The 12,019-nt window shown below is 46.3% G+C and overlaps 1 protein-coding gene across 1 annotated transcript in view; it reads left to right on the forward strand.

Moving 5' to 3' along the window:
• The first annotated feature begins 1,042 nt into the window (after positions 1 to 1,042).
• Positions 1,043 to 12,019, forward strand: part of Slc27a2 (solute carrier family 27 member 2) — a 39,994-nt gene continuing 29,017 nt past the window's right edge. The window contains exon 1 of the mRNA XM_036186292.1: positions 1,043 to 1,770. Within this exon, the coding sequence (XP_036042185.1) occupies positions 1,293 to 1,770 (478 nt within the window). The 5' untranslated portion in view covers positions 1,043 to 1,292. The remainder of the gene's footprint in view (positions 1,771 to 12,019) is intronic.

Below are 12,019 nucleotides of genomic sequence, written 5' to 3' on the forward strand. Positions count from 1 at the left end.
TGGATTAGGTAGGGCAGGTCAACCTACCAGGGACCACACAGCCAAGGAAAACTGGCTCTCCCTCCTCTACCAGCCATCAATGGTCAGTAGCTCCTCAGCTAGGGGTGGGGGCTGCTGAGCCCCTCCAGAGTTTGTGCAGGAAACCGCGGCTGCTGTGAGTTTGTGCAGGAAACCGCGGCTGCTGTGAGTTTGTGCAGTGATCCTGTCATGACCAAGAATCTCCACCTCTCTAAACACCCCTTTCTCATCAGTGAGGGAGCATGCAAGTATTATCTGAGATTAACTTTGAAGTTCCAAAACTGAGATTGTCTTGCAACAGCAAGACAGATGAGCACAGGACAAGAAAGCTTGACAAGGAAGCACCTCTTTACTTAGGTCCTGGTCATACATGGTAGCAACTTGTACAGTCCTGGTACCAAGAGGCACTAATACAAATATCACACTTCTTAAAGAAATGACTTGTGAGAACTGCCGTTATTGTCTTAGTTTGCTCTGTGTGCTTTCTTGGTAACTGTGTGTTGAACTGGGTCCACAATACTGTAATGCTGGAAAGCGGATCACTTTCCACTGCTTCACTTCCAGCATCAAGCTAGGCTCGTAATGTCTAAAGAGGCTGGCAGATGCAGCAGCGGTGGCAGGGGCTGGAAACAGCTGGATGTGACCATCTCTGGTGGTTTTGTTCAACCTTGAAACCTTTGCCACAGGAGACTACCAGGGCAGAGAAGCCAATGTGAGAAACAAAGAGAGATGGCGGAAAGCCTTTGGGACTAAAGAGGGGAGGTGGGACTGTGGGCTGGCGGTGGCACCTGGTGCCCGCTGTTAATAATAAGGTCGCCATGCGTTTATAAGGTACTTGATTAAACAAAGGGGCTCGGTGATAAGAATGACTAGCAACAGCTCCACGTCTGAGTCGCCGCCCGCGATCTTTTCAACGTGTGCTATTTGCGCCTAGCATCATTTGCCAAGAACTGGATCTCACCTGACTCTGGGCGCTGAATCCAAGTGCAGCGGAGTCCTGGGCCACCCAGGCTGGCAGGGGCGGACCCGTGAGCGCACGAGGCGCCCCCACGAGGGGGCGGGACCCATCTCCGTCCAGCCCGCAGCGCCGCGCACGCCTCGGGCACCTGCAGCCCAGCGGCTACCTGCAGTCACAGCGCGTCCCTCCGCCAGCCCGGTTGCCAGCTCTTTCTTGCTCGGCTCCTCGCCGCCCGCCCGCCGCCGCGCTGCACGCCTCGAGCGCTCCCTCGGCCCCGCTGGGGTCCGGGGACCCCGCCGCCGCCGCCGCCGCCGCCATGCTGCCGGTACTCTACACCGGCCTGGCGGGGCTGCTGCTGCTGCCTCTGCTGCTCACCTGCTGCTGCCCCTACCTCATCCAGGACTTGCGGTACTTCCTGCGGGTAGCCAACATGGCCCGGCAGGTGCGCAGCTACCGGCGGCGGCGGCCCGTGCGCACCATCCTGCGGGTCTTCCTGGAGCAAGCTCGCCAGACCCCGCACAAGCCCTTCCTGCTGTTCCGCGATGAGACGCTCACCTACGCCCAAGTGGACCGGCGCAGCAACCAAGTGGCACGGGCGCTGCACGACCAACTGGGCCTGCGACAGGGGGACTGCGTGGCCCTCTTCATGAGCAATGAGCCGGCCTACGTGTGGATCTGGCTGGGACTGCTCAAACTGGGCTGTCCCATGGCGTGCCTCAACTACAACATCCGTGCCAAGTCTCTGCTGCACTGCTTCCAGTGCTGCGGGGCGAAGGTGCTGCTGGCCTCCCCAGGTGAGCTGCAAACCGCCGGCCATAGCCCGAGGGAAAAGCGGCACCTTGGATTCCGGGGGGCTGCACTGTGGTGGGAGGCAAGGGAGGCGGGAAAAAGAGGTCAATTCGAGATGTACGACGCTCATTAATAGCGTTTAGAATCACCAGAGGTGAAGTGGCCTATCTATTGAGGCACTGTGCTAAAAGCACTCCGGTCCTCCAGTGTGGGGTCCAGTTTACTTTAAATACCTAACACAATGTTGAGTACTATGTGGCACTCTTTCTTATGCGGTGTTGCCTAAAGACGAGAAGAAGAATTGTGCGTCCGTGTTCCTCACGAGGCAATTCCCCCACCCCAAAATTTTCGCAGGGGACCACTGTATATGCACACTATTGCTTTTAATCCTCACAACACATGGAGGTTATTATGGGACATGTAGATGAGACCAGTTCCACCCAGAGATTCAAAGCTTCATGCCCACAGTGTCAGGAAGACTTGGGGTTAACCAGAGGGATCTCATTCATTCCCCTCATCAGTACTTAAAACATTTTCATTAAAATTCAGAGGGTCTTTGAGTGAGAACTGATTCAGTGAATCCTGCCTCTAGTCCTTGGTAGACTTTCAATCACGGGAAAGCCATTTCCCAGCTCCATCCTTTCCTTTCCTCTCTGTCTTGAAGCTGTCTTCAAGGCTACTTCAAGATCTTAAGTGCTGTTGGCACGCTTGGCTCCTCACTACAGTGAGGCTGACTTGACCTGATGCTCAGCGAGAAGACTGGAGACCTGTGGCTGTGCTCTGGTGGAGCCCCGCTGCATCTGTAAGACGGTAACTCCTTCATTTGTGTGGCTGCCTTTGACCTAAATGAAAACTTCATGCAGAAGTGTTACCCAGGCCAGAAGGAAACAGAACCTACTATCTACCCACAGAGCTGATGAGTTACGACTCCCAACAGTTAGTCTCTGAACTCCACCCTTGTGTCTCTGTGCTGGTGCCAGCTGGTGCTTCTCTAAGTAAGGAGAGGCCAAACCTGGGCTAGGCTAAAAAGACTTTAGTGGCAATACAGAAGATGAAGGGATGTAGAAGTCCCAACTCTTTGGGATGCCTATCTGTGCCAAACACTGCAATGGACGGTTCTAATGCTCTGGGAAGTTAAAACTCATGCCGCCATTGTATGACTGAGGAAGTTGAGGCAAAATTTCTAGCCTAAGTCTGCTTTCAAAGCCTGTGTTCTTTCTTATATAGTGACATCCTCTACATGGATGCATGTGTTAGAGCTCCAAAGAGTCAAGACTGTCTGCTCTGCCCTTCACTTCATAGCTCGGGAAACTGAGGCCAACTGAGCAGTTTGCCTAGTGCCCCCCAAAAGTCAAAATGTCCATTTACTTCTAAGAAACCAGGAAGTTTTTAAGCCTGTCACATGTGATGTAAAGTATGTAATATAAAAAGTCAAGGTTTCATACAAAAATTCAAAAGCAAAGAGAGATGATATTAAAGGCACCAAATTATGGGAAGGGCCTGGTCATTTTAAGATACATCCCAGCAGTCTCCAAAGACTTCATTGGTCCACAACTGGGAGGCTCCGGCAAGGCTGTTGTGTTACCAGCTTCCTTAGAGTGAAGGTGTTGATGACCTGTGCTCCACTGGGAACACTTCAACATCTCCTGCTCAGATTCAACTACTCCATTCAGGGGACTTCGTCAAGCTTAGAATTTGAAGAGACTGAAGTTTCAATGACTAATTGAGTTTGGTTTTGTAATAGAGTCAGAAACACAGCTACTTACAGGTTGGCTACCCCTGACCTGAAATACTCTGAACCAGAAGTGTTCCAGATTTCACTTTTTTTTTTCAGATTTTTAAATATTTGCATACATTTCATGGGCCACCTTAAGGATGGAATCAAGATCCAAAGAGTTTACTTGTGTTTTGTATATACCATTTTGCTTTAGCATGATGGTAATTTTATACAATACACTTAATAATGCTGTGCAGGAAGCAAAGCTACATGCTGCAGTGTTGTGGGTTTGTGGCCACACTCAAGAAAGTAGTTTTGGAGCACTTTCATTTTCAAATTAGAGATGCTGAACCAGTACTTCCTGCCTCAAGCAGACAGTAGTGGCCTGCCACAGGACACCGTGTTTACATGGAGAGTATACTGAAAGTTCTACGTTCGAATCAGACTTGAACCTACCTAACTTGCCAGTGGACCTCAGACTCTCACTAGCCTTAAGATGAGACACAATTTAAAAGCAAAATGTCCTACTTTTTCTGTATCCCTGATATTTCTTTCTGTGCGACACAGAGATCTACTCTGACTTAAAATAGTTCCTGGGAAAGTGAAAAGTAGAGTCCAAAGTTGCATGTTTGGTAGCTGTGACGTGTGGAAATATGTAACTAACCTTTGAGAGAGGCCACATATTTTGAAAAACATTTTCTTTCTCCAAATAACAGATACCTTTGTACATCATACACTCTGGCCTGGAACAGTTTCTACAGAGAGAGTACCAAAGTCCAAAATCATGTACTGAGTAGAGTGGAAATGTGTTGATTGGACTGACTATTAGAATTGTTTGGGGAAGGTAAAGAGATACTGCAATCCTTTCAATATGTTTATGCCCACAAAAAGTTCACAAAAGAAACTTTAGTAAGCATAAAATCATCATTTTAAAAGACAGATTCCAGCCGGGCGGTGGTGGTGGCGCACACCTTTAAACCCAGCAATCAGGAGGCAAGAAGCAGGCGGATCTCTGTGAGTTCAAGGCCAACCTGGTCTATAGAGTGAGATCCAGGAAAGACGAAAAGCTACACAGAGAAACCCTGTCTTGAAAAACAAACAAACAAACAAACAAACAAACAAAAAAAAGACAGATACAGATTCCAGGATCTCACCCTCAAACTTCTGATTGAGTAGGATCCTGGTGGGACCAGCCCAGCCCTACCTCAGCCCCAGATGATCTAAGAAGAGTTCCTGAGACTCAATCAGAGTTCCACTTGTTTCATAGCCAAGCAAACCCCTGCCCATAGGAGGATGTCGCATGGCTGGGCTTGTGTGGACAGCCAGCAACAAAGAGCTGGGAGCACACCCAGATGTTTTTTTTGGAAGCACACGCAGATGTTTTGCTTCACTTATAGGGCACTGGTTTATTCTATCAACAATATGAGCTTGGTACAGAAAGGTGAATCAGTTTTGTTTTAATATTTAATTATCACATGTAATATTGGTTTAATTCTGACCTTTTTGTTCAAAATTTGCTTTTTGGATTCTGGGCATGGCGGTGCATACCTTTAATCCCAGCACTCAAAAGGCCCCTGTGAGTCCAAACCTAACCTGGTCTACATAGCAAGTTCCAGGCCAACTAGGACTATGTTATGAGGCTCTGTCTCAGAAAAAAGAAATAATTCTTGGTTCTCTTCCCTCATCTCTGACACCCCCATAGCCTTCCTTCTGCTTCCCTCTCTTCTTCTTCCTCTCATGATCTGTTTCTCTCTCTCTCTCTCTCTCTCTCTCTCTCTCTCTCTCTCTCACACACACACACACACACACACACACACACACACACACCATACCACACCATAATCTAGAATCCAAATGTGAGAGAGAACATGTCATTTTTCTCTTTCTGAGTCCGAGTTATCTAACTTAATACTTTCCGGTTCTATGCATTCTCCTGCAGATTTCATGATTCCAGTTTTCTTTACTGCTGAATAAAATTATGTTGTGCATGAATAAGTCTTCATTATCTACTGTCTAATGATGGGCATCCTGGCTGACTCCATTCCTTGCTGTTGTGAATAATGAGCATGGAAGTTTAGGTATTCTGTGTGTAGATGCCCAGGAGGGTACTGTATGGGTCATATAATAGTTCCATAAACCCCACCCTGGTTTCCAGAATGCCTTTACTGGCATACATTCCCAGAAGCAGTGAATAAGGGCCCCTCTCCCCACCCCCTACATCCTGTCCAGAAAGAACATGGTCTTTCCAAGACCCTCTCAACAATTTCTGGTTGTCTTGAAAGAGACAACGTCTCTGCTCCAGAACTGTGAGAGTCTCGGCCCTGTTGTTTTCCCAGCTTTTGCAAAAGAAAGTGATTAACACGGTGATCGGTGTTAATTATTGGCAAGTGTCTTGAATGCACTGATGTGAGGAAAGAGGCAGCTACAGTAAGTGTTCCTTTCATCTCTCTTTACTGTTGACTTCTAGATGAAGGTCAGCCTGACTGGGAGGAAACAGAGTCTCACAGTTTTCATTTGTGTTTCCCTGGTGGGTAAAGTTGTTACACGTTTTTTAGGATATCCATTGATATTCTTCTTTTGAAACCTGCCTTGTTGGTTGATGGGGTTTGGAGTGTCATTTTTGCAGGCCATTCTGTCCATTCTGGATGTTAGCCTCCAGTCGGATGTGTCGCCGGCCAGGATTTTCTCCTGTTCTGCCGGCCGGCCGTCCGTTCACGTGCTGGTGATTTCCGCCATTAGAGTCCTGTTCAGAAAGTCCTTGCCTTTGTCTTGAAGCTCATTCCTCATAGAGCAGTTCTCTGCAACAGCTTCGGTGTTTCAGGCTCTACATTAAGGCCTTTTGATCCACTTTGAATTGATTTTTGTGCAAGATTGGAGATGTGGATCTAATTTCATTCTTCTGCAGATGGATATCCAGCCTTTTCGGCACCATCTGCTGAACAGACTGTCTTTTCCAGTGTATTTTTTTTATGTATTTGTTAAAAAATTAGGTGGCCATGACTGTGCAGGTTTATTGTTGAGTCCACGTGTCTGTTTCTGTGCCAGGGCCTTGCTACCTTTGTCACTATGGCTCTGTGGTAGAATTTGAAGTTAAGTGTCATGTGACACCTCCCACAGCGTTCTTTCTGCAAATGGTTTAACTATTTGTGGTCCCAGAGAGGTGAATTCAATTCTGCATTTTAAATTTCAGGTTTTAAGCTGATTATAATTCTTGAACTCTTCGTTTCAAAGAATAAGTACATGGGCTGGAGAGATGGGTCAGTGGTTAAGAGCACTGGCTACTCTTCTAGAAGACCTGGGTTCAATTCCCAGTATTCACATGGCAGTTTACAACCATCTGCAACTCCAGTCCCGGAGGAGCTGATGCAAAGACATGTATGTAAGGAACATTTGTTTTGAGAACTAACCCAGCAGGCTTGACTTTTGGAGACTCTTAAAGCTAAACAGGTTCAATTCTTTAAAAAAAAAAAAAAAAAGCTCCAATTACTCCTTAGAAATTCTCTCTCTATAAAAAAAAAAAAAAAAATCGAGGCTTATGAACCCTTGTCTGAATTCTCTCTCAAAGAATGTGGTTTTTATCTATGCTGTACATGCCAGGAACCTTCCCCTTGACAGAGTACAACTTTATTAACCACATGGGAAATTATCTTCAACTATATAAACCTCTGTCATTATTGTGGTAGACAGAACACAATTTTCTGGGCCAACTGTTTTCACACAACTCAAACACAAAATATGGATAGACCAGGAAATCTCCCTCTCCCTCTCTCCCTCTCTCCCTCTCTCCTTCTCCCTTTCTCCGTCCCTCCCTCCCTTCCTCCTTCCCCCTGCCTCCCTCTCCCTGACCCCCAGGTAAATTAGCATCACTAGTTATCTGTGGGGAGGATAACCCAGTTATCTGCTGGCACATCCTCAGCTCACCAGCTAGGTCTACACTACCTGTGCTCAACTTAACAGTTCTGCTAGTTAAGAACTGTTTGTACCAAGTTGTAGGAATAATTAAAGGAACTCTGTCATAAAGCTGAGGTCCAGAGAGACCATTGACTGATCTGGATTACTTTTCACCTGTTTGTTTGTTTGTTTGTTTTTAAGTTTAAAAAATTTAATTGGACTTCCTTTAAAACTGTGACTTCCAGTAGTTTTCAAAGATATTTCATCACTGAAGCTTCTCAAACAAAAGAATTTTACCATGGAAGTAGTATTGGACAGGATAAGGTGGCTCACATCTGTAATCCCAACACTATGGAGGCTGAGGCAGAAGAATTGCCATGAGTTTGAGGTCAGACTGGATAACAGAGTGAGACCCTGCTTCAAAACAAAAGGGAAATAACTAAATAAAACTAGTGTTGGGGCTTAATGTAAGATATGCCATGTGAACTTTTGCTACCATGGTTGGGGGGCGGGTTTAAGAAAATAACTAGGTCAGTAATCTTAGAATCCAGGAAAGGAACTAAGCCGTGTCCACAAAGCCTGTGGCACTTGGGAGATTTGTAAGCCTTTTGAGAGAACTACAGTGTGTCTGAGGAGGGCAGACAATGCAACTGGACAGGTGCAGTGGGAAGGGCATTCTGGGAAAGGGGAAGACCAGGGGCAGTTTTGATCTGGTCCATAGCACAAGCTGCTTCACTCAGTAGTTGTACTATGAAAGAACAACAGTGAAATAGACTTTTAATAATGATCATTTTAAACTTGTTATTAAAAATTTTTAATGTATAGCAAATAGACTCAGAGAATCCAGTCACGGCCAGTGTCGGTGACCTCACTTTTGTGGGAACAGGTTATTTTCTAATCTGCATTTGAGCTCAGAGCACATGCAGTATCTTAAATTGCTTCATTGCACTTAGTCTCAAGGATGAGATTTGCTTGTGCATTTTTTAAATAAGGCCCTAGCGATGTGGAGCATATAGTAGGCATTCAACAGGTCTTTGCTGACTTGAAGAGCAGCACCGTTCTGGGAGGTTATAACAGGTTTTCTTTCCTGATGCTTAAGAGTCAGTGAGTGGAGCGTGAAAGCATGAAAAGTGTTGTAGCACAATCAAATACATCCTAATCTGAGAAAAGCTATTTCAGCTCAATCACCCCTAGGCTCAGCCTCAAGACCTCCCTCCCAAATGTTCTGCTGACAATCTCTCCAGCCCCTCTGTCAGGAATCCAAGTGCTCTCTCTGAGTTTCAGTGCAAAGAGAGAGTGGGTGATGAGCACGGAGTGGCCTGGAACCACATTGGCATCTGTGCATGGAGGACCCTGTCCAATGACCTAAACTCAGACACTCAGTGAGTAATACCTTCAGAGAATGAGATTCCTAGCCCAGCAGCTCAGGGTCTGAGTGGAGAACTAACTTGGAGATGTTCTCAGACGTATTTCTTCTCTCATAACTGAAGTCTGGGGAGAGGAGTTCTATAGCTTCATTCCACAACAAACCAGTGTGTTTCTAGCATGCACAGGATGGCAGTCATGTTCCTGAGAAGCAAGAGGAGGAGAGGGGTTCAAGCAGCAATCTCTAAGTCAGCCGTTAATGTTACTAAATTGGAAGGAGAAGGGTTGAGATTTTTCTGGATAATGAAATGTAAGCAGCCAGTGTTTGAAAGAACCTCCCAGAAGACTCTGATAAATAAGAAAGTAGATGCTTGGTAGACAGGTGAGATGCATGCTTATGTCTATCAAATGCTAGTAATTATGCAAGGCCTGGTATGACCTGATTGACTTCACCATGGGCAGTACCCTTGATTTGGGGACTGATTAGAAAAGAACACTAGCTTTCATTGAGAGGATGAAAAATAAGCTCAAGCAAATTATTTAATTGCACAAATGTGAGATGGAGTATAGTTTTCTGTTTTATTTACTCCTGTTAGAATTTTTAAAGGGAAGGAGACACCTTTTTACCTAGGGTGATTTGCTTTGTGTAGGAAGGCAAGGAGAGTGTGTCTCTGTTGGAAGAGAGTTCTAATACGTGGCATATTGAACAACTGACAACCAGTGATTGCTACTATTCCAAACTACTGATAGAGCTGCAAGGATTAGGCTCACCGCCAGCATTTGAAGAGCTGTTTCCACACTGCCTCCAAGGTCTCTGTTAGTACCCCTTCAAAATATCTCTGTTGTTTCTCCGAAAGGCATAAGTCATCATCCTGAGCTGCCTGCCCAGCCACCTCATACTCATCGGCACATCATGGTCCCTGCATCCTTTCAGTGGCTGTATTTCTAAGTGTTCCTGGGGTGTTTTAACTAACTTAGTCAATCACCTCTTCAGCCAGCCAAGCTAGTGGCACATCAGGCTACTAGAGTGGATGTCTGTTTCCTAGGGTGAAGATTCAGATTTAGATGCAGCACTCTGAAGAAGACTGAGGAAAGCTCATTGGGTTCTTTACCCTTGTTTCTTTCTGCTCTCCAGAATCAGGCAGGTTTAGTCAGGTAATTCTCTTCTTTCTTTCTTCAAAAGAAATGGGAGTTGGAGGGAACTAGAGTACAACTTAATTTTGCTATTGTTGTTTGTTTGTTTTGTTTTTGAGATGGGGTCTTGTTTTGTAGCCCTGGCTGGCCTCAAACTCACAGAGATCCTCCTGCCTCTGCCTCCATGAGGTTTTTAAAACTTTTCCCTTAAGATGTTGAAATCACTTGATATCCCTCTCTCTCTCTCTCTCTCTCTCTCTCTCTCTCTCTCTCTCTCTCTCTCTCCCTCCCTCCCTCCCTCCCTCCCTTCTTCCCTCTGTCCCTTTGTTCTTCCCTGCCTCCCCAGGGAGGGTGTATGTGTATGTGGTGTGTAGTGTTAGCTGCTCACCTCTGTCACTCTGCCTTGCTCCTTTGAGGCAGTTTAAACTTGGAACTCATTAGCTGGCACTCAGCAAGCTAGAAGCATCCTCCTGTCTCCACTCCCAACCCCCTCCCAGAAGCTCTGGGGTTTTAATGAATGGGACTGGACCTGGCTTTGTGTGGATGCTGAGATCCACCCCCAGGCTTCACACTAACACAACAAGCACTCTTCGCCAAGCACCCCTCTCTCCAGCCCAGCCCTTGATCTCCCGCCGCCCAGGTGTATGCTGCTTTCTCTGTGAGTGTATTTCCCTCTACAATACAAACCTAGACTGAAGAGCTGCTGGGTCTACTCCACAGCCTTCCCAAGCTTTCAGTCAAGCTTGAGTTATGCTCTCCATCAAGATGCACAGTGATTACCTTATTACTCATATCAGAAGTCCACCTACTTTAACACCACAGGGCAAGTCAAAAGGATACCCTCTTCTACAAGGCAAAGGCACTTGGTCAAAGCTTAAACCACAATGGCAAGTGCAAAGAAATTGGAATTCCAGGTACCCAGTTGTAATTGTTTTTATTTTGTGTGTCTGTGTCCATTAGCAGAAATGGCATTACTGGTGTATTCCTACATCATAGGGTTGTTGTGAAATCCATGTACAGTATACCTTCCAAAACCTTTTAAGCAAATGAAAAATGTAAAGCTTGTCTGTTTGAAGATGACAGGTATAGCCGATGTTGAGACATGCCACCTGTCACCCCCTTTGGGCCGTGCATGCACCTTCCTCAGCTGCCAGGAGCTGTCGGCTGAGACCCTTTCCAAGAGTTGCTCCAGCTAAAGAGCACATTCCCCCACTTTGAGTGCATTCAGTGAGGGAGCCAATCTGACTGGCTGATCAGAAATCTCAGAGGCAGGGGTCAGCCCCCTTGAGTTGAGATAATCCCAAAGGCCCATTCCAGGCCCAGATGAGGACCTGCTGGGGAAGCCACTGCTGTATGGTTCACTTCTCCCTCTATCCAGTCTACTTCCCCTGGTCACCTCACAGGTCCAGCCCCCCAAGAGCAACTCCTACACAAACTTTAGCTTCCTGGTGCAGAGGAACTCAAATTGTGACAAGCAGAATTATTGGAGTTGATGTATCCTAGTGGGTTGTCATAGCAACTACATAGCTAACACATAATATTACACCAGGATTTTGAATTTCAGTCTTCACATCAATAGCTTAACTTAGCGGAGGGAAGATGTCTCTATCTAGTGAGGAAAGCAAGACCCTGAAACCTCAAGGTGGCACCTACATAAGTCATATTGGGCAGAGGCAACTGCTACCCCTTCCATCAAGAGAAGGATCAAGGACCAAGTGCCTGCAGGGAGCCCTCGTATTTAGAAGTCACTTCATCCCATTGTAGTAAAAGCATATGCACCCAAAGTACTCCAAGTTGCCAATCTTTTAAGTAAGCAGTTTCAGCTTGTCCCTATTCTTCCACACTGATGCAGTCCTTTGTGCTATAAGTTATGATCCCTTAATCTTGAGGATTTCATGGTTGACTAGACTTGAATCTTGGCACACTGTGTACTAAACATCCTGAGATAAGTATGCTCAGACCGGTGTGGGAGCCAGTGAAGAGAGCGGCCAGCTGTCGAGAAGCAAGGGGGCAGAAAGATTTACCTCTAGGCTGTCTTGAAGGAAGATGGAGGATTTTCTGGGTGACTAGGGGTGAAAGGTCATTCTACACAGGCAGAATGGCCTGAATAAAGGTTATTAAATGCGAGCACATTTAGTAGGGGCTTC

The sequence above is a fragment of the Onychomys torridus genome, chromosome 4, assembly GCF_903995425.1.
Source record: "Onychomys torridus chromosome 4, mOncTor1.1, whole genome shotgun sequence".
Lineage (NCBI taxonomy): Eukaryota > Metazoa > Chordata > Mammalia > Rodentia > Cricetidae > Onychomys > Onychomys torridus.